The sequence below is a fragment of the Bombina bombina genome, chromosome 5, assembly GCF_027579735.1.
Source record: "Bombina bombina isolate aBomBom1 chromosome 5, aBomBom1.pri, whole genome shotgun sequence".
Classification (NCBI taxonomy): Eukaryota; Metazoa; Chordata; class Amphibia; order Anura; family Bombinatoridae; genus Bombina; species Bombina bombina.
Window position 1 is genome coordinate 431,662,149 of NC_069503.1, and position 24,281 is coordinate 431,686,429.

General features: G+C 35.9%; 1 protein-coding gene across 1 annotated transcript in view; it reads left to right on the forward strand.

The window, feature by feature from the left end:
- SH3BP5 (SH3 domain binding protein 5) overlaps window positions 1-18,321 on the forward strand; it is a 257,965-nt gene extending 239,644 nt beyond the window's left edge. Inside the window, exons 6-9 of the mRNA XM_053714281.1 lie at window positions 7,113-7,155; window positions 10,825-11,041; window positions 14,209-14,466; window positions 16,490-18,321. Of these exons, the coding sequence (XP_053570256.1) occupies window positions 7,113-7,155; window positions 10,825-11,041; window positions 14,209-14,466; window positions 16,490-16,695 (724 nt within the window). The 3' untranslated portion in view covers window positions 16,696-18,321. The remainder of the gene's footprint in view (window positions 1-7,112; window positions 7,156-10,824; window positions 11,042-14,208; window positions 14,467-16,489) is intronic.
- Window positions 18,322-24,281: the final 5,960 nt, after the last annotated feature.

The following is a 24,281-nucleotide window of genomic DNA, read 5'->3' on the forward strand; positions in this document are numbered from 1 at the left end:
TATGCAAACGCGTCCGCATCTGCGCTGGTGTCCCTGTGGAAAGGCAGAGTAAAAAGACAGACGGCAATCCGTAAGAGTTGGCTGTTGGCTGTTTTCCAAATTGCTCTCTTCGGCATTCAGCGTGTGCGTGCGTGAGTGTCGGGGGGCGTGACAGTCTTCACCCGGGATGACAACAAGCAGGGCTATAGTTGAGAGGGTATCCGTAATATGGTGTTAAGCCATAGCAAAAACAAGGAGGAACGGATGCCCAAAAAGTAAAATAAAAAGTTCTTTATTTTGACAAGTAGTTAAAAGTTGCAAAATGGGGCAACAGTGAAGAAAACAGGTGTAAGACAGGCGAGACACCTATGGGCTTACATGTTTCGACGCTTAGCTAAGCGTCGAAACATGTAAGCCCATGGTGTCTCGCCTGTCTTACACCTGTTTTCTTCACTGTTGCCCCATTTTGCAACTTTTAACTACTTGTCAAAATAAAGAACTTTTTATTTTACTTTTTGGGCATCCGTTCCTCCTTCTTGTTTTTGCTATGGATTGTTAACTTCCAGACAAATATAATTAAGCTACTTAGCCCACAAATTATTTTATATAACTCTAATGAAAACACCAGAAGTTATATATATTATTAATGCAAACAGCCAATTTATCTGAGCTGAAATAAATCTTATTTTAGCTACAATTAAGGCAAGTTCTAAAATATATATACAGTTGCAAATATCAATTACTTAGCACTAAATATGACTAGTTAAACTACACAGGACTGTGAACATGAGCTTAAAATACAAATTATGCCATTTTAAAATTACTAACTGCAGTCTAGTTATAGTTACCAAATACATTTGATTTAAATATTATATATATATATTTATCAATCGAGTATACTTTACCTCAAATAACCAAATCAATGTTTCAGTTTCCAGAATTTCTTGTTTCACCTCATATGAATAAAGGTATTGCAATATGGATAATAAAAGGTATACCAATTTTGCTTATAGTGACTGTGTCCCAATATGGCAGCAAAGTTATCAGTCAAAAATTTAGCAAACAGACAGCTCTCTCCTATCCTCTTGCATGAGGTTATATCACATTTGTGAAACTGGGATGATATGCCCTTCGATGCTTGTCTCTGATTCGCTTTCGGATCTGAACATCTCATAGGTTATTTTGGGAAACGCCTCCCTGAGCAGCCAAATGCCTTTTGGCTGCAATACCATTTTTGAACCATAGATGGCAGCAGATAAACAGAAATGCAGTTTTACCATCAATGCTGCTACAGTTTAATTATCTAACCTATAAAATGTTTATTTTATTTACTATAATTTTCAGTATTAATAAACTTATCTGGCCAACATATATGTGTCATTCTCTCTGATTATTTTAATATTAAATATGATTATACTTCTATTAATCATATTAATAAGCAGCTCACTGTTAACCATCCTTCTTCACAGAATCATAGCATTCAACATCCTGGTATTGTATTGCATCTTAAATAAATACAGCATATTCACGTTTCTAATAATTTTTGAGTGCATAGATTCATGTTTATTATCAATATTCATAGGACATCTTGTTTAGAAATCTCATTTTCACATCAGTTTTTCCTTGTAATTTTCACTAGATTTCTGGAAAACAAAGAAAATGTGTTTATCTTGAAATAAATGGGTCAATATTTATATATACCAATGCAGTTATTATTCAATACAATAGATATATATATATATATATATATATATTTAATATAGTATAATTTTCAGATCTCTTTCTCTCTCCATATATATTATATATATATATATATATATATATATATATATATATATATATATATACATATATGTATGTGTATGTGTGTATGTATGTATATATATATATATATATATATATATATATATATATACAGATGTTTTAAATATGATCTGTGTATTTTAAATTATTATGAGGATTTCTCATGTGCTGTAGGTAACTTGAGTTCAGATGCCTTCTCAACAGAGAATGTGTATCAGATCTCAGCAGGGACAATTTAACACTTAGATGAGGACAGATGTATCCTCTGAGCAAATTTGTATATTCCCTTATTCTTGCAGACGGACCATCTGTTCCTTCCAGGGGTTCCTGTGATCTAAATAATGAATTTCTTTGGCTAAATTAATTTAGAGATTTCAGTCTGGGAAGGCTATCCAGCAATAATTCTTTAGAAGTTCTCTCTCTTCTGAGACCATGATCAAAGGCCCTTTAGATGTGACATTATCTCTTATAATTTGGGACCAATGTTTGTTTTTCTTTAGAAGTCTTGTCTATATTTCTTTTGTTCTACAAGTCTGTAGTTGAGAGCAAAAGGGAGGGGTTGATATCACCCATTCCAATGTTTGTTCGCAATGCAGCTAAATCAATTCATAGTAGGTATTAGCTAAATGAAATATTAGATTCTATGATACATCCGTAGTTTATTTAAGGTTACTTCACAGATACCCTGACAGTTCCAAAAAAGTTGGGACAGGGGCAATTTAGGACTTATAGCGTTGTGACAAGTTGAAATAAGAAGGTGATGTGAAACAGGTGAGGCAATCATGTAATCATAGTATAAAAGGAGCCCCCAAAAAATGCCTCGTTCTTCAAGAGTAAGGATTGGTTGAGGATTGACAATCTGCCAAATAGATGCATCAGCGAATATTCCAACACTTTGAGGACAACATTCCCCAAAGACAAATCAGTAGGATTTTGGGCAGTTCACAATATAATTAAAAGATTCAAGGAATCCAGTCAAATCTCTGTGCATAAAGGGCAAGGCCGAAAAACCACTTCTGAACGCACTTGATCTCTGATCCCTCAGATGTCACAGTCTCAAAAACCATCATGAGTCTGTAATGGATATCCTGACATGGGCTCAGGAATACTTTGGTAAACCTTTGTCAGTCAATACCATTTGCCGCTGCATCCACAGATACAAGTTAAGGCTTTACTATGCAAAGCAGAAGCCATACATCAACACTTCCAGAAGCGCAGCGACTTCTCTGGGCTTGGTCTCATCTGAGATGGACAGTAGCATAGGGGAATCGTGTTTTGTGGTCCGACAAGTCAACATTTCAAATAGTCATCGTGTTCTCTGGGCCAAAAAGTAAAAGGACTATCCAAGCTGTTATCAGCATCACGTCAAAAAGCCAGCGTCTGTCATGGTATGGGGGTGTGTCAGTGCCCATGGCATGGGTAACATGCACATCTGTGAGCAAACCATTAAGGCAGAAAGATATGTATAAATTTTGGAGCAACATATGCTGCCATCCAGACGTTGTCTTTTCCAAGGACGCCCCTGATTTTTCCAGCAGGACAACACCAAACCACATTCTGCCTTGATTACAAGTGCATGGTTGTGTAAGCAGAGAGTGCGGTTGCTAGCATGGCCTGCCTGCCCTCAGTCCTGAATGTGTGGTGCATTATGAAGCACAAAATAAGGCAACAAAGGCCCGTACAGTGGCGCAGCTGAAGACATGCATAAAGGATGAGTGGGGGAAAGTTCAGCTTGCTAAACGTTTAACCAACTGGTGTCTTTAGTGCCCAGCAGCCCAAACACTTAATAAGTTTTATTAAAAGAAAAGGTGATGTTACACAGTGGTAAACAATCAACTGTCCCAACTTTTTTGGCTTGTTGCAGTGTATATTTCCAAAAATACATTAAATTCAAAAGGTAAAACATCAAATAATGTGTTAATAATGTGTTTTAATATAGTATAGGGTGAATTGAATTTTCAAGTGAGACTCTTTTTATTGTTGTTTTTTTTTGTATACTGTCCCAACTTTTCCGGAATTGGGGTTGTACAATAAGCTAAGTAGAGATAATTTAATTTTATTAAATTGAATGTTTACACATGAAATATGGACATTTTTGCATTTGTTCCACAGAAATATTGAGCTATTTGCCAGCTCTAAAACTACACTTCTCTCCATGTTCTATTGTAACACAGTGTGTGAGAGTGGAGTATTTACCTATTGCCTTCTTTAATCCCCTGCTCTTTTAATTTATTTTATAAAAGTAAGATTGCTCATAGCTTTAGTTTACTGAATGCTGCTGCAGAAAGAAGCAAAGAAAATGGATTTCAGTAGATGATTATATTTATCTTGTAATTATTCATAAACTGAATGCTACAATTCTCATGTTTGCTCTAATGTGTTACATATTTACCTCTTTAGTACTTTAGGCATTGGGTCGTTGGGTTCCCTTACATTATTTTTAACTCACTTCTACTAGAAACATTAAAATATATCCCAACATTTTTATTTTATGGTTCTGGGTTCAGGAGATAGAATCATGATGACCTGGGAAGTAGAAGAGGCAGTTTGGGGCACTTCTGGGCAGGGATTCGCTGGTCCTCACGAACATAAGTAGCAGCTATAAATCCTCCATTAGTGTTTCAAATAGGTTGCACCAGATTACAAAATTGTATTATGTAGCGGCATTGTGTAAGAGAATTGCCCCATATCAGCTTCCTGATAAATTGAGCCTCAGTGTTCACCATACTGTTCCACAAACTTGGCAGTATAATACCAGGCCATTTATGGACATTGTCATTTCTGAAAAAATCATTTCTCCCTAGAGGGGAGAACATTAATTGCATTTCTATTGATATGTTAAAGAGACAGTCTACAATAGAATTGTTATCGTTTTAAAAGATAGCTAATCCCTTTATTACCCATTCCCAAGTTTTGCATAACCAACACTGTTCTATTAATATACTTTTTACATCTGTGATTACCTTGTATCTAAGCCTCTGCAGACTGCTACCTGATCACATATCTTTATATTTATTATCTATTGACTTGCAGTTAGTACTGTGTTGTGCTAAATCTTAAATAACTCCTTGGGCATGAACACAATGTTATCTATATTGCCCAAATGAACTAGCAGTCTTCTGTTGTGAAAAGCAAATAAAAAAGCATGTGATTAAGAGGCTGCCTATAGTGGCTTAGAAACGGGCAGAAATTTAGAAGTTTAAATGTTATAAAGTATATTAATCTAACAATGTTGGTTGTGCAAAGTTGGGGAATGGGTAGTAAAGGTGTTATCTATGTTTTTAAACAATAACAATTTTAGTGTAGCCTGTCCCTTTAACTTAAAATCATGGTTTAATATAGTTACTTTCCTTTTATTCTGTGAATTTAGGCATTATATATAAAATGGAAAAAGGTTTATGTCAATGCAAATCAAGCAACAATTTCCATTATATCATGGGGTTTATTTACATTTCATTTGTATTCTAGACATTTTTCAGTTACAAACTAAATATAGAAGTCTTGTTAATGTGGTAATAAGTCTTCTGGGACAGCATGGCTCAGAGGCTCCTCATGTGTGCAAGTGAGATCTATTTTTACCACTCTATTTCTGCCAGTAAAATATCTAATGACTTGTGCTATTTTATTATTCAGACATTGTACTACTTTGCTTTCAGATTCACAGCTGAAGCATATGAGACCATTAAACACCAAGGATTTCTATGGTATTGATTCAGGAGCCTGAGGGTACAAAGACGTAGAAGCCATGTAAATGAAACAATAAGACCATCTAGTTACTAGGATAAATGGATTCTAGGGTTCAATAATGAGGAGTGATAGGCATACAATTTAAATAAGTCACATCAACATTGGAAAACGTTTCTAAATACTATACAAGAAAATATATTGATCTAAATGTCCATTTATGCATATTTCTATATAAAAGGGTGAGTAAATAAATAATTGCTTTGTTCTTTTGGTATCCTTTGTTCAAAAGCATACTTAGGTAGGCTTAGGAAAAGCAATGCACTTGTGGGAGCTAGTTGCTGATTGGTGGCTGCACATATGTCTCTTGTAATTGGCTCACCCAATGTGTGAAGCAGATTTAATAACAAAAGTAAATTGGAACTTTGTTTAAAAATTCTTGCTCTATCTGAACCATGAAAGAATAAAAAAAGGTGTTTCATGTCCCTTAATAGCCATAATATTATTAAAACTAATAAATAACTGATTCAAAAGCTCAAAAATACTTTTTATGTATATCGAGAAACATCCAAATCTAAAATGCTTATTCAACATACAGAAATGTGGATTTCTTGACAGTTGTAAACAATCTTCACAATTATAGATATTAATAGTTATTATGCATGAATAAAATAAAAATACATTTTTATTAACCATCCAACACATTTTGTTACATAAAAATAACTTCATGAACTCTAGTCTGCTTTGCACGTTAATATTTTTTGATTTCCTTGTGAAGCAAAATACCATAGTGTTCAGTGCTGGTATATAAATTTCTTCTCCCAAAAAAAAATAAAAATTAAACACTAAATACATTTCATGCATTATGGGTGCAGCCATTTTAGAACCTTGGTTTCACTGCAGGCATCTGAAGGAGAGTTGTCCTTTTCACAATGCTGCATCAGCGATTAAGCTCTTTTGTGAAACAGAAAAAAACCCAGTCCTTAAATGAGATGCTCTGAAAAGGCCATCAACTATCAAGCTCTTTTGTTAAAAAAAACCCCTCAAAAAACCATATCCTAAAACTACAAAACCCACCCAACGTAAAACAAAAAAACTACTGCTAAACCCCAAAAGTTGGCACTCACCAAACTGGAATCTGGCTCCTTAGGAGGGCAGCTACAGGTTCATGGTGGCGCTTCTCTGGGGCTGACCTCTTCTTCCATCTTATTTCATCTTCTTCCGTCTTCTTTTCTGTCTTCTCTTCTTCTGATCTTCCATCTGATGTAGAAGCATGGAAAAAAACATGATTTTTAGAGTAAAGTTACAAGAAGAGTTGCCTAATATATAATATAACCGTTTAATTTACTACTCAAAATTAAGCATTTTATTGGGTATTCGGATTTAAAACTTTTTGTGAAAAAAAAAAAAAGTGAAATCTCAATTTTTTTATTGTTATTAGAAACATGTTGGTGATGGTTTGTTTAATCGACCCTAACTATACTTCATTATATGGCTGCAACAGCCTCATAGCTAACAGACTTTTTTATATGCTGGTGTTTTGCTTCCTGTGAAATAAATGGGTGTGCAGTTTAACTCTTCTCTGTATAAGTTTTATCACAGTGATTGTTTTGCAATAACCTTTGTATTTCCTTTTGTCTGTACAGGCCATATTTTGAACTTAAGGCGAAGTATTACTTGCAGCTAGAGGTTTGTATTCCTTTTAATTTTCTATACAGTTTATAGTAAGCAATGTCATTTGTACACTGTAAATATCCAAAATATGTGTTATATGTTTGACAGATGTTGCAGTATTTTGTTTGGCTCTCCTAAATCATTATTGTACCATTGAAGCCCTACATTTTACAGACGGCTCTGTCTGCTGTTTAATACTCCCTACCCTACAGACCGTGTGCCCTAAAATGGTATTGTAGGTTAGTGTGGAACTAAATGAGCTGACTAGGAAAACATATAGGGACAAGGTGAGGTGGAAAGGAGATAGTAGGATTCAAATGTCAAATGCAGAACTGAGTATCACAGGGTGATGAGCTATTTTGATCACATTTGATGGCAATCCCATGGCATAGGGTCTAGAACAGCTTCTGACGCTCAGTTAAATTCTCTTCTTACATTGTCCTAATTATTTTTGTTTATGTTCATACATAAAAAGAATGAAAAGAGATAGTTATGTATGAAATACAAAAAAGTTCAAGTAGCGCTCTATAATGCTGGATTATCGCTCAATAATACTAAGAGCAAAAAGGTAGAGAAATAATAATAATGATTCTCCAGGCAACAAAATATAAAAATAGACGACTTTATTCCAAACTGATAAAAAGGACATAAAACAAGATGTCCTACGACAAAGCCAGCAGTGACTCTAGCAATCAGGTAAGTGAGCTGATCCCCATGTAGACATGTTTCGTGCGCATGCGCACTTGTTCACTGCTTACCTGGGGATCAGCCCATCCACCTATTTAAGGCTGAGCTTGTTCACAACGTCACTATGATCTGATACCTGATTGGATACCGACATCTACAAGACTAACAAGCTTGGTTTAATTCACATCAAATAACAGAAGAGGATAAGCTAAAATGTCTTTAACATGAATATCATAGATTGGTATATAGCTCCTAATAAATATGAAATGTTTACAAGAAACAGTTACTACAGCTATTATATCTATGGCAGGATAGAGCTTACCTCTAAATTTCAGATACAGAGGAACGCAGCCTAATATACAATTGTTTTTCAAACAAAGATCATGACTGAAAGAGAAAAACCCAAATCTCAATAAGGATGATTAATGCCACATCTGAACATTAGTGTAAAATATCATTGTCAATGATTTTAAGAAATTGTATTAGAACTATGATTATTGATATTTAAGTGAACACGTCTTATATTTAAGTGAGGTCACGTCTTATATTTAACCCCTCAGGTTCACTAGTTTGTAATGTAAACATCCAAAAGATTTCTTTTTTGTTAAGTAATGTTTCCCTGTTACCTCCTCTTCTCCATCTAGTGATATGATTAATGCCCTGTATTTTTACCTTTTAGTTTTCCCTGCGTATTGTACTTTACAAAGTTCACAGGTAAGAAGATAAACAACATGTGTTGTGGCACAGTTGATGAAGAATCTAATATCATATTCCATATTAGTTGTGCTGGAAATTAATTTGTTACCCTCGTTTATAAAATTGCATGTTTTGCAGATGGGACGTCTGCATTTAAAACATCCCTGCTTTTGTTTAAGCCAGCATTTGTTTTTTGTAGGTTTTATATCGGAAGGGGATAGGTAGTTAGCTAAAGTTTTAGCTCTCTTGGGAGTGTGAGTTCATTCCCAAGAATGAACTAATATGGAATATGATATTAGATTCTTCATCAACTGTGCCACAACACATGTTGTTTATCTTCTTACCTGTGAACTTTGTAAAGTACAATACGCAGGGAAAACTAAAAGGTCCCTCAAAGACAGGTTTTTGCAACATCTTAGGTCAATTGAAGATGAGGATAGTGACACTCCAATATCGAGACACTTTAAAATAAGACAACTCAGATGTTTCATCTCTAAAAATACAGGGCATTAATCATATCACTAGATGGAGAAGAGGAGGTAACAGGGAAACATTACTTAACAAAAAGGAAATCTTTTGGATGTTTACATTACAAACTAGTGAACCTGAGGGGTTAAATATAAGACGTGCCGTGGATGTGTTCACTTAAATATCAATAATCATAGTTCTAATACAATTTCTTAAAATCATTGACAATGATATTTTAAACTAATGTTCAGATGTGGCATTAATCATCCTTATTGAGATTTGGGTTTTTCTCTTTCAGTCATGATCTTTGTTTGAAAAACAATTGTATATTATGCTGTGTTCCTCTGTATCTGACATTTAGAGGTAAGCTCTATCCTGCCATAGATATAATAGCTGTAGTAACTGTTTCTTGTAAACATTTCATATTTATTAGGAGCTATATACCAATCTATGATATTCATTTTAAAGACATTTTAGCTTATCCTCTTCTGTTATTTGATGTGAATTAAACCAAGCTTGTTAGTCTTGTAGATGTCGGTATCCAATCAGGTATCAGATCATAGTGACGTTGTGAACAAGCTCAGCCTTAAATAGGTGGATGGGCTGATCCCCAGGTAAGCAGTGAACAAGTGCGCATGCGCACGAAACATGTCTGCATGGGGATCAGCTCACTTACCTGATTGCTAGAGTCACTGCTGGCTTTGTCGTAGGACATCTTGTTTTATGTCCTTTTTATCAGTCGTCAATAAAGTCGTCTATTTTTATATTTTGTTGCCTGGAGAATTATTATTATTATTTCTCTACCTTTTTGCTCTTAGTATTATTGAGCGATAATCCAGCATTATAGAGCGCTACTTGAAATTTTTTGTATTTCATACATTGTCTCTGTTTGGGGCGTGTGTGGCAGACACGCCTGAAGTTGCAGCCTATCCTCTGGATCCTTACAGGGGGTGTGTCCCCCGCCCACTCTCCATTGTGCCGGGTCTGCATCTACATACCGGACCTTCGGGAGGAGCTCACAAATACAGTGAATTGTTCTCATACTATATGTCTATGTGTATATATATATATATATATATATATATATATATATATATATATATATATATATATATATACACATATAGTATATTTCCTTTACCACATCCAAACAAGGCTGTTTTAAAGCATTTAAATATTTAATTAATTAATTTGATCTTATAATGGACATATTTGCCCTGTAAATATTTTTTTTAATGCTTGTGAGGCATCACTGTTTGTCATTTGAACCATTTAAATTGTCCTTATAGGCCAATGATCAAGCTGTCCATAGAGATAAATGTCTCTTCTGATTAGTTGCAAGATCCAATTGAAACGGCTATAACTTTTTTTTTTTTTATATATAAAGCATATTTTTTTATGTATTTTTAAATATAGATCTTTCGTAAGTATGAGAGTAACTTCTTTGGGTTTAACATTATTTTAAATACAATAGAATTGCATAATCAACCAATATAATAAGACAATGTAAAAGCACTGTAAAAATTTCAGTCCGTTTCATTTTCCTTCCCCCTGTATCATGTGACAGCAATCAGCCAATGCATATACGTATACACTAAATTCTTGCACATGCTCAGTAGGAGCTGGTGACTCAGAAAGTGTGCGCATAGAAGATTGTGCGCATTTTCTTAGTGGAAGTGACTTTAATTTTGACTTTAGTGTTCCTTTTATTGCAAATACTGTTCTTACTGATATGAGTTCATATAGTGATGTGAAACTGATTGCGTAATTTAATTTGCACTCTTACTATTGGTGGTAGTTTTAGTTCTTATATTAGACTTTCATACCTTTCAGCAACTGAAAAAGACTGTGGATGAGCTTCATGTTAAGTTGTCTTTAGCAAAAGGAGAGTACAAGGCTGCACTGAAAAACCTAGAGATGATCTCTGATGAGATTCATGAGAAGAGACGTTCTTCAACCATGGGTCCCAGGGGGCGGGGAGTAGGTGCTGAAGGCAGCAGTTCAGTGGAAGATCTCTCCGCTTGCAAACTGGACTCTGATACCATATCTAGTAAGTACACACCAACAAAATGTTACGGATATGATAAGAAGTCTACAGGGGCAATAGTTAGACCATTATTATTATATATGAAAAAATGCTATAGATATTCCTGTTATAATGAAGCTGTATGAAGTACATACCCGTCAAAAGGTCGTCATTCAAGGATTTAAAAATGCCAATTGCTTTGTTCCCCCCCTGCACTTTCCACTGCAGACTACTGTGATTACTGTATTCAGATTGGCTTCAATCCATATTGGAAAGTGCCAGAGGTAGCCATAACTTTGCCATTTTAAAACCATGTGAAGGAAATTTAAACGCACATGAAACCCCAAAATTTTCTTTTTTATGATTTAGATAGAAGCAAATTGGAAAGTTGTTTAAAATTGTACTCTCTATTATATAATTTGCATTTGTTCTATTGGTATTGTTTGTTGAAAGCATACTTGCATTGGTTCAGGAACTGAAAACTAGTTACTGATTGGTGGCTGCACATATATACCTCCTTATCATTGGCTTTCCAATGTGATCAGCTAGCTCCCAGTAGTGCATTGCTGCTCCTTCAATAAAGGATAAGAGAATGAAGCAACATTGATAATGGAAGTAAATTGGAAAGTTGTTTAAAATTGTATGCTGTATCTGAATCATGAATGAAAAAACAACATTTTTAAGTGATTTGCTTTTGAACACTAAACTGTCAGTTATTTATACAGCTACTTTTGTAGTAAGGATTTTTATGTCTCTTTAAATGGACTTAAATTATAAATAATACAATTCTTGATGGTGAAAGAGAGTTACATTATTGAAGTATTAATTAAACCGAACTGTTTGTTTAACCCTCACAAAGGGGTTAAACCTGTAGATGTCTTTTAGATAATCTCGCCAATAGTGGTGGAATCTAGTCAGCAGTGACGGATCTAGAACTGAATATTTGGGGGGGGGGGGTAATTGTGGGTCTAACAAAGTGATGAACATAATATAAAGAGCCCTTTACAGCTGAGTGGGGGTACTACACATGCATTTGGATAGCACCCCCATAGAACCGCCACTGTTTGCCAGAGTGGAGAACCACAGATCTTCAGGTCCAAAGATTTAACTCAGGACCAGCAATGGCCTGCTGATTTTGAGCTGAAAACAGCTAGTGATTGGTGGCTACACACATATGCCATCCCTGATTGGCTTAATGACCATGTTTTAAGACCAATCAATTTTTGCCAATTTTTGTCTGGAGGTGATTTTTACAATGTAGTTAATCTCTTTGTGGGGGTTAAACACTTTATTTAAACAGAAAAGACAAGTTAATATATATATATATATATATATATATATATATATATATATATATATATATATATATATATATATATATATATATATACACACACACACACAATTTATATTTATTTATGTACTTGGCTTTTCTGTAATACGTAAGAGTGGTGTTGCCACCTGGCTGACCTTGGTTATTTATTTAGTAAATTATTATAATTCCCCAAGAACTAGGTGTACCTTCTGTGTTGTAGAAGTTTGCTTACTAATCTAGCAATGTTACTGCCAACATTTTTTTTTTTTTTTGGTTTTGTATTTGTGATCTAGGCACTTAAATATCATTCCCAGAAACATTTTGTAGAGATACAAAAACACGGATAATCTGCATATTTAACTTTGTGATGGAAAATGTCTATAAAGATGCTGACTTCCATAAGTTCCCTAAACTGATATATTTAATTATTTAACTGATGTCATATTGCACTATTTACAGCAAAACAATAATGCCTAGATCTGTTTAAGAGAATTTTAAATTGGCACTACTTGTCTTGTCTGAAAAATGGGAAATATTTAAATTGAAACTAAAACATCTGCTGGTGATTATAATAATGTATATATGGGTCACAACTCGTGGTTTGAAGAACCCTGAGATAAAGCATGCAATTTGAAGAAACTGTTAATTTTACCTATATGATCAAATTTGCTTCATTTTTTTGGTATCCTTTGAAAGGCATACCTACAGTAGGTGGGCTCAGGAGCAGCAACTACTGGGAGCAAGCTTGTGATTGGTATCGAAAAACAAATAACTATAGGGACATTCCAGTCAAAACGGAAATGCACATAGATGAATTACATATTTGAATAGAAACATATTTGCAATATTCATGTATTGGCAAAATGCTTCTAGTAAAAGTCATCACTCCCTGCACGTGAAGCCACCAGCATTTTAAATAATAGAGCTGCATAGAGAATCAGTGGGGTTTGTATCAAGTCAGCAATGATGCAAATGGTCATTACCAGATGATACAAAAAGCATAGTGCTGAGTTTTAAATGATGGTGCACAGAGCATACTTAAATATACTCTTTTGAAACAACTACAAGTTTTGCTAGAAGCGTTTATGCCAATACATGTATATTGCAAAAATCATTCTATTCAAAACTAAAATGCACCTGTGTGCATTTCAATTTTGACTGGAATGTCCCTTTAAAATCCACTCCAGAACAGCAATGCTACGGTACCTCGCTGAACACATCTGGCGAGCCCATCACAAGATGCTGTCCCTTAAAACGCAGTTATATGTAAGCGGTCGTGCCATGTTAAAATGGTCCAACACGCTACAGCATTTTCTTCTTTTTGTTTTATGGTCCAAAGAACATTTTTGAGTATCTTGACCCTTTAAATGCTGCATTGTTTTCCACCTTTTAAGCGCCAAAGTCACAGCTGATTGTGGCACTTTGTGTTAAATTGCACGATCTTGTAAATTCCATAGTTCCTGCAGCAATTTAGAGCCAATGAGAGAGTACTTTGTGAGAGGGTGCATTTTGCACACAGTGGTGACTTTAGCTCTGAAGAGATAGTAAATGATGCAGCATTTAAAGGGGCAGTAAAATGCTAAAAAAATATATTTAACAGTTAAGTCAAAGCTGTTTTAATTTAAAACTAACAGAGGACATAAGTGTATGTTTACACAATGTGTCAAAGAAAACACTGACTATAACGCCCCTTTAATGTAGGTATACATTGAAATGTTTCAGAAAAAGACATCTACTTTTGAGAAAATGAACTTTGCTGTACAAGTTGGGTTGTTTATTGAATTACTGTATATAAGGCTAAGGGTGGGAATATACAGACTGCATCTCCAATATAGAGTAAAACAAAGGGAAATAAATAATTTTCTTCTTATGGTAGTGACATCGGAAGTGTTTGACGATGACAACCTCAGCAGCCTGATCTCTGAAGAAGATTCGGAAACCCAGTCTTTGTCCAGTTTTAGCTCCGCTCCAACAAGCCCTTCTGAAATTCCCAGCCCTTTCCCCCCTGCTCCTCGTCCTGGGAGTCTGGATTTGTCAAGCCCCCTATCCCTTTCGGACTTCGGTATGATATCGCCAATCTTGGGACCTCGAAGTGAGTGCAGTGGTGCATCTTCGCCAGAATGTGATGAAAGGGGTGAGAGACTTTCTGTTGTTCTACCAAGAAACTATACAGTAATCTGGGACATGGTGACGATTAGTAATCATGTACTATTATTTAAATGGATTTCAAGAAATGTGAATTATGTTTCTAAACTAAACCTGGTTCTGATCCAAATCCCCCAAAAAAGATATTCAGGGAAAGTGTCAGGTGTATTGGTGTGTGTGGATACATACATTTAATGCCCCTTTAAATTCCAACATTTTTGTCAGATGTTAACACAAAATAGGAGTATTGTCACTAATATTGTCTACTCTGCCTTCATTAGTTTTTTTTTGGTCGTATTACTATCTTTAATAATACTATTTTTATTATTACTATCTTTTTTTTGTAATGTGTCAGCTCATCAGATTGCACAGGACAATACAGGGGTTACAGTAAATAAAGATAAGACAGGGAAGGCAGACAGATCTTACAATCTAAGTGGGAGCAGATCCAAAAGGTGGAGGTGTAGTTTGTGATGAGTGCTGATTATAAATCATTGGCAGAGTGAGGAAGAGAGTCCCAGAGTGGGAGGTGGTGATGAGAAAGAGATTCAGTTCTGATGCAGAGCAAAGTAGGGGGGCTAGAACAGTATATAGAGATGTAGTTTGAGATATAATGGGGTGTGTGATTATGGAGCGCTTTTTAAGTTAGAGCTAGAATTTTGAATTTAATCCTGAAGCCAGTGTAGGGACTGACCTAGAGGAGGAACTGTGGTTGAGATGGGTAAGTATTTAGGACAGATTTTAAGTGGAGACATTATGTTGAGAAGTAAAACAATTTAAAGGGTGTTGCAGTAGTTAAGGAGTGATGTGATCAGTGGAGTAGAATTTAGTATGGAAGAATTTTGGCAAAGCGGTATGATTTGGTGAGAGATTGGATGTGGGGAGTAAAGGTGAGGGCAGAATCAAATAGTACTCCAAGGCAGCAGACATGAGGTGAAGATGTCTTCTGTGCTGATCACTAGCTCAGACTCCTCTTGAAGGGATTATCCCACTCTATATACTTGCTACAGTGCAAAGTGTTCATTTTTATGTAACCGCTACTGTAGACCTGGCCTCAGCTTCCCAAGACATCACAACTTTGTACCAAAGTGAGTGTTTGCCATATTCTGTAATGGTACACCAGAGGTTACATACGTCCTGTCTCAATAGGTATCTGGTTATCCCACAGAGGTGTACCTAATATTTTAATATGGAATCTTCCCACTTCCTCTAGTTTCTAATTTGAGAAGATTTAACACATTATCAATAATGTTGTTGCTTTAATACCTGACTAAACTGGTTAAAGGGACAATACAAATATCACCTGTCCTAATTAATTCAATTACTTTTTTAAATTAATAACACACACAAAGGGGATAAAAATATAGGTAAATCCTGCTGGCTCACCAGTAACTTCCCGCTGCAGTACGTGTGGCACCTGCGCACAAAACTACTTGTGACTGAGCCAGTCACAGCAGCAGAGGCAAGACACAGCCAATCACCTGCAAGTTAAACACATTAGCTATGGTGATTAGTATACGTATTACATGTAATTTTTGCATTAGAAAGTACTTTTAAAGGGCCATTAAACCCAAATTTTTTCTTTCATGATTCAGAGAATACCATTTTAAACAACTTTCTAATTTACTTCTATTATCTAATTTGCTTTATTCTCTTGATATTCTTTCCTGAAAAGCATATCTAGATAGGCTCAGTAGCTTCTGATTGGTGGCTGCACATAGATGCCTCGTGTGATTGGCTCACCAATGTGCATTGCTATTTCTTTAAGACATGATATCTAAAGATTGCAGCAAATTAGATAATAGAAGTAAATTGGAATGTTGTTTAAAATTGTATTCTCTATCTGAATCATGAAAGAAAAATTTGGGGTTTAGTGGCCCTTTAAATTATAAATATACAGATGCACATATTTAAGGTACATCATTGTGGGGGTGCATTTATTTAGCAGAAGAATAAACGGTTTTCTATTTTTGGACAAGGATATTTATTTTTTTCTCATTATTTTTACTCAGGGAACAGAGCAGAAGGCTCAGAAAGCAAAACCCAGGACAGAATAAACAATAACAGCAACAGCAATAGCAGAAATCCTTTGCCAGCACTGAACAACAAAATTAAGCAACTCTCCTTGGAGTGCACAGATAATGATCCCAACACCGAGAGGAAGAAGTGCAAGAGATCGCAGTCCCTGGCTTCAGCTGTTCTCGTCAACGCCGTGTGAGCACCTTGACATATGGATTACAGAGTAGACTATCTGTGCCAACAACCTCTAATCAGCACATGCTGACTTCTGCGTACTGCTGGGACTTAACCTCATTTCAGCCGAAGGCTCTTAGCATGAGATACTGTTATGAAGGAAGTACAGATGGCGTTTCCAGTAGGCAGCCGCTCTGCCTTTTGCCGTTATCCTCATTCACTGTACATCCATGGTTTTAGAGATAAAGTGCAGTACAGCCATCACCAGAGCAATAAATTATAGCAAACCATGAGTCTGTGCCAAAAGGACTTCATTTCTGAGATAAACTTTTTGTCATGAGGATATCTATTCCTTATGTGTTTTGCTAAATATGTCTTTAATCCTTTGTGGTAGAGCAGAGATATAAGTTACACTCCTTATGGATATGAGACTGATGCCGAAGCTTAAGATAGTGTGGATATTTTGTACGATGAGGCTCCTACAGCATTAGGAGCAGCTATAGTGCTATGCAGCGTTCAGCTATAAAGTAGATTGGAAAACACACTAGCTTTTAGGTACCTAGTTTTGTCACTGTGCATCAGCCTATAAAAAAAATACATGCTCACACATTCAGTATTTGCACATGAAACGTATGACATTTTTGAAAATATTTAATAACCGTGAAGAAAGGGAAAAAGACTGTTCACAATACTCATGTTTGTCCTAAGGCCAATGTCGGAGACGCACGTGTTTTTCTTTTTTTTAAAGTAGGATCTTATTCATATATTGTCATTGATCCTTTAAATGCCAAGAAGAGAAGGTTCCTTTTCACTCAAAGCCATGCTGAATACATTTAAAAAAGGTTAATCGAGGAAAATGTTTTGTTTAAATATCTCATTGTGTTGTTCTATAGTTGTCTTCTACTTTTTAGTACAAATGTGTTAATCATTTCTACCTTGTGCCATTAGGAATTATAATATTGAGCTACTTTATCCGGCCAAACATCAGGAATAATTGCACATGAATGCACTTCATTTTTTTAAAGCCCTAATTTAATGTTTTGTTAGGAGTTCTAGCACTGAAGGAAACTGTCCAGAATTCTGCAAACCTGTGCAAAACTGACCTATATTAAAGGGAATATCCTAATAGTTTTGTTAATGATATGCCTTGCTTAGGAATGGCTTGTAGAAGGATGATCACACTGGGTTGTTCCGTATTACGTAGCAGTACATAACATTTAAAGCAGAGATTCTCAAATTTGGCCCTCCATAGGTTTTGGAACTGCATTTCCCATGATGCTCAACCAGCTGATATGCTGGCTGAGCATCATGGGAAATGTAGTTCCAAAACCTCTGGAAGGCCAAGTTTGGATGTCTGATTTAAAGGGATAATTAGACCCCTAAAGTTATGGCCTGTAACTATCATATGCAGACAATGACTCTGTCTTATGCAGGTGAGTCTGCTTTGCTGGCTTCTTAATGATAGACTGACCCTGCCTGCTGTCTATGTCCTGCCTTTTTCAATGTGTTACTTTCATAATGGATTTAGTATTCCATAAGTATGATTAATCCAACTGCCCATGTCTTTGTTTTGTGTTTGGTCTGAGCCACAGCTTGTATGTTTCTGTAGAAATAAAATGTACATTAAAGGGTGTCGCAAACAACAAAACAATGTATTCTTTGTTTCTCACTAAACCTTTTCTTAAACAATGGAAAAATCACGGAATACCATAACCATATCATTATCATAAACTGTATCATAAGTGTAAGTTTGTCGTTTCAGAAGGAGGTTCCCTGCTTTGGAATTTACACAGCTGTGTGTTGGTTGTATTTATAAAGATTACATCCATTAGTATAATGTACAGTTTGTACTAGGAATTGTACCCAATGTGTAATCAACATTTGATTTGTGTTTCAGTACCATGCAATTCCTCTATTTTTTTTACACACATTAGTAATGGATTATATTGATTTTCTTAAAGGGATATAAAACTGTGCTTCTTTAGTATAAATAAAAAAAGGACAACAAATTATTTAATCAAGGTAAAGATAAAAAGAAACAGATTGTGGTATAAAAAGGCAAACAAATTACTGGTTTTCTTGCAAAATTCTCAGTGTAGCCTTTGCCTACAGCTAGATAAGCAAAGCAAGCAGACGTTATAAAACCTACGTTCTAGGAATCTGCATTCAGGGGTTTTGCTAGGAAACTAATTTCGAATGTGGCCGCCGCCATCAGCATCCGGCAATTTTTGGAGCTGGACACTAAGATCTGTGTAAATCGAGATCTTATTGTGTTGGACTTTTACCAGAAGAACTCCGGTGTTTGGACAAAATAGCGAACCCTTTAAATCAGCAACCCACATCACTTCCATTGATGTGGCATCAGTTTTTTGACAAGTTCTTACCTTAATGCACAGGCGTGCCGCGTCATGGCATTCCTGCTTGCACACGTCAGTGCTTCAGTTTCATGCAGAGGTGTAGTCTTAACACAGACCCCTTTTTTATGTTTTTTGTTTAACTGAGGGCAAAAACAGCATTTCTTATACTGCCAACCAATTTGTATTAGACTCCATTATATATTTAAAAGTACTGTTTTGTATTTTTCTTTCTCAATAAAGTAGTTTTAAAAATATCAGCATCTAATTCTTTAAAGTTCAGTTTATTAATTTATCAAAAATAATTTTAATGTGACTTGTTATAACTGCATATTACAGCGATATAAATAAAGGTACTGTAGTTCTTTGAAATTAAACTACATTACCTATCATGTCTTACAAATACAAACTACACCTCTGTGCGTTTGTGAGCAGGAATGCCATGACGTGGCACGCATGCGCATTAAGGTAAGAACTTGTCAAACAGCTGATACCACGTCACAGGAAGTGACGTGGTTCACTGATTTGACTGGTTCGCTATTTTGTCCAAACACTGGCTCTGAAAATAGCCAGATGTCACTAGTGGCGGCTACATTCGGCATTCGTGTCATAACAAAAAAACAAACACCTGAATGCGCATCCCTACTAAGTTCTGTCACATGATTTTTGTAGCATACATCCTCTACTGATCATGGGCAATAAACTGACTGGAGCTATTTATGGTGTCTCCTAGCAACACTTCAATGAAAAAAAACTATTCATTTGACTTCCTCTAGAGACCCCAGTCTCCTTGAGGGGCCGTGGCAGGAAATAATGGACACTACACAAATTAAGTTAAAAAAAAAAAGGAATTAAAGGTAAAATCTTTTTAAAATTATGGATAATACATATTGCAATTATTTCTAATAAGTATAACCAATAGTCCTTTTTTATACCAATAATGAAATAGACCTTTAATCATCTGTTTATGTTGAACTCATGTTGAATGCACTTTTAAGAATTCCAAAGCTATCATTTAAACAACCATTAATAAGTAGGTTTAAAAGAGATTATCACATCAATTTACCAGCTTCAGCTATTATGTTTTGTGATTAAAGGGCAAGACTTATAAGCTGGTAAAAACCTCTAAAAGTAAATGCTCTTTGAAATTCCAGACTTAGAAAAATTAAAAATAAGGAAAAGCACACAAAGCCACGTGCACCAGCCCATACTATTATAAATGGGTGCACACACGCTTTTTGAAAACAGATCTGGAAGTCTTTTAATAATGAATCCTTTTTTTTGTACATAGAATGAGCCAGTTAATTATATGAATTCTTAAATATCACTCATTTAAACAATGACCGCTGGACTATGCAGATGACAGTGTACTTTGATTTTTTTTTTCTCTCCTTTAATGTGTTCCCAATTATTTATTTTACCTGCTGAGGTGTATTATGTTGTTTAGAAATATCTCCTTGACTTTGACATTTGAAATGCCTGCTTTAGTCTGTTGTCTCCCCACCTTTACTGAAAAAGTTAATAATTGTAATGGTTATAGAAAAGCTATTTCAATAAGAAGGCTTAGAAAAAAAAAAATCACGCTCCAAGTGGGGGTTATACAAAGAGGTATTACATTTTCATTTTCCATTGTTCTCTAAGAATTAGACATGTGCATTTGGATTAGAGCTGCAACAACTAATCGGCATAATAGATTATGAAAAGTTATCAAAGAATCTCATAATCAATTAGTTGGTTTGCAATTAGTTGGTCTGTGCACAGAACCAGCTGCTGTACTCCAATGAGCTCCTGCCCATGGTATTGTGTTTTATGGCTATGCCCTTAGCATAGGACGTCTCCAGACATTTTACTTTTCACTTACTTTTTTAGGACAGTATAAGTTTATTTTTAAGTTTACAACTACTCTTGTCTTATGTGCAACCCAGAAATAAAATAGGAGTCCTAATTTGTATTGTTTATATAAAATCAGGTGATTTGGGACTGTGCTTTGCGTGATATAGCGCCGAGCTGGTTATTTACACCTAGCCCTAGATTGATGGCATTTGTTAAATGAATTTATGTCACTATTACCTGTTTGCACAATTTTTAGCGGATCGCTTGCTATTGCTGATATTTGTACTCTATAGATAAATGTGTAAGGCTGTGTGTGTCCTTTTACTGATATATAGTCTTTAGCCCTTTTGCCTTTTTTATTTTTATATTTGTTATTTTTAGAGTGGACTAGATATTTTCCCCCCTAACCTTCTAGATGGTTATTTACCACTGCATATAGATATTCAAGATATTTTTATGTTAAAATGAAGTTCAGGGTTACTTTGTTGAGAGCCCCTTGCATTGGTGGAGAACTAACAAAGATAAATATCCCACCTTGGTGAAATTGGCAAAACACTACTAATGCATCTCAAGCACCTCAACTTCATCTGAGCGCCTCATCTCTGCTGCAGGCAAAATAGCTTGCAAAAAAGAGAGCCAGTCCCAGCCAGGAGCATGTGGACATGTTGACATTTTTGCATTTCAATGCAAAGTTTCTAAAAACATAATTTATGTAAGAATTTACCTGGTAAATTCATTTCTTTCATATTGGCAAGAGCCCATGAGCTAGTGACATATGGGATATACAATCCTACCAGGAGGGGCAACGTTTCCCAAACCTCAAAATGCCTATAAATACACCCCTCACCACACCCACAATTCAGTTTAACGAATAGCCAAGAAGTGGGGTGATAAAGAAAGGAGTAAAAAGCATCAACAAAGGAATTTGGAAATAATTGTGCTTTATACAAAAAATCATAACCACCATAAAAGGGTGGGCCTCATGGACTCTTGCCAATATGAAAGAAATGAATTTATCAGGTAAATTCTTACATAAATTATGTTTTTCATGTAATTGGCAAGACTCCATGAGCTAGTGACGTAGGGGATATCAATACCCAAGATCTGGAACTCCACTCAAGAGTCACTATAGAGGGAGGGATAAAAATAACAGCCATTTTCCGCTGAAAAAATAATCCACAACCCAAAATAAAAGTTATTCTCATAATGAAAAGAAAAACGTAAAACATCAGCAGAAGAATCAAACTGAAACAGCTGCCTGAAGAACTTTTCTACCAAAAACTGCTTCTGAAGAAGCAAATACATCAAAATGGTAGAATTTAGTAAATGTATGCAAAGAGGACCAAGTTGCTGCTTTGCAAATCTGATCAACTGAAGCTTCATTCTTAAAAGCTCACGAAGTGGAGACTGATCTAGTAGAATGAGCTGTAATTCTCTGAGGCGACTCCAAATAAGCTTGATGAATCAAAAGCTTTAACCAAGAAGCCAAGGAAATAGCAGATGCCTTCTGACCTTTCCTAGGACCAGAAAATATAACAAATAGAATAGAAGTCTTCCTGAAATCTTTAGTAGCTTCAACATAATATTTCAAAGCTCTCACCACATCCAAAGAATGTAAGGATCTTTCCAAAGAATTTTTAGGATTAGGGGACACAAGGAAGGGACAACAATTTCTCTACTAATGTTGTTAGAATTCACAACTTTAGGTAAAATGTAAATGAAGTCCGCAAAACCGCCTTATCCTGATGAAAAATCAGAAAAGGAGATTCACAAGAAAGAGCAGATAGCTCAGAAACTCTTCTAGCAGAAGAGATGGCCAAAAGGAACAACACTTTCCAAGAAAGTAGTTTAATGTCCAAAGAATGCATAGGCTCAAACAGAGGAGCCTGTAACGCCTTCAAAACAAATTAAGACTCCAAGGAGGAGAAATTGATTTAATGACAGGCTTAATACGAACCAAAGCCTGTACAAAACAGTGAATATCAGGAAGTTTAGCAATCTTTCTGTGAAATAAAACTAAAAGAGCAGAGATTTGTCCCTTCAAGGAACTTGCAGACAATTCTAAAAGAATGCCAAGAGAATTTATGAAAAGAACACCATGAAATGTAAGTCTTCCAAACTCGATAATAAATCTTTCTAGAGACAGATTTATGAGCTTGTAACATAGTATTAATCACTGAGTCAGAGAAACCTCTATGACTTAGTACTAAGCGTTCAATTTCCATACCTTCAAATTTAATGATTTGAGATCCTAATGGAAAAAAGGACCTTGAGACCGTAGGTCCAGCCTTAACGGAAGTGGCCAAGGTTGGCAACTGGACATCCGAACAAGATCCGCATACCAAAACCTGTGTGGCCATGCTGGAGCCACCAGCAACACAAATGATTGTTCCATGATGATTTTGGATATCTCTCTTGGAAGAAGAACTAGAGGCGGGAAAATGTAAGCAGGATGATAACACCAAGGAAGTGTCAGCGCAACCACTGCACTGAAGTTTCTTGTTTAGATGAGAGGCCATGAGATCTATCTCTGGAAGACCCCACATCTGAACAATCTGAGAAAACACATCTGGATGGAGCGACCACTCCCCTGGATGTAAAGTCTGACGGCTGAGATAATCCACCTCCCAATTGTCTACACCTGGGATATGCAGCGCAGTGATTAGACAGGAGCTGGATTCCACCCAAGCAAGTATCTGATATACTTCTTTCATAGCTTGGGGACTGCGAGTCCCACCCTGATGATTGACATATGCCACAATTGTGATATTGTCTGTCTGAAAGCAAATGAAGGGTTCTCTCTTCAACAGAGGCCAAAACTGAAGAGCTCTGAGAATTGCACGGAGTTCTAAAATATTGATTGGCAATCTTGTCTCGAGATTTCCAACCCCCTTTTGCTGTCAGAGATCCCCAAACAGCTCCCCAACCTGAAAGACTTGCGTCTGTAGTGATTACAGTCCAGGTTGGCCGAACAAAGGAAGCCCCTTGAACTAAACGCTGGCGATTTAACCACCATGTCAGAGAGTTTTGAACATTGGGATTTAAGGATATTAACTGTGATATATTTGTATAATCCCTGCACCATTGATTGAGCATACAAAGCTGGAGAGGTCTCATGTGAAAACGAGCAAAAGGAATCGCGTCCGATGCTGCAGTCATGAGGCCTAAAACTTCCATGCACATAGCCACTGAAGTGAATGACTGAGACTGAAGGTGCCGACAGGCTGCCACCAATTTCAAACGTCTCTTGTCTGTTAGATTCAGTGTCCATGACTCTGTCTCTATCTGGAAAACTAAAAAGGTGACCCTTGTCTGAGGAATCAAGAAACTTTTTGATAAATTGATCCTCCAACAATGTTTTTGAAGAAACAACACTAGTTGATTCGTGTGAGATTCTGCAGAATGTAAAGACTGAGCGAGTACC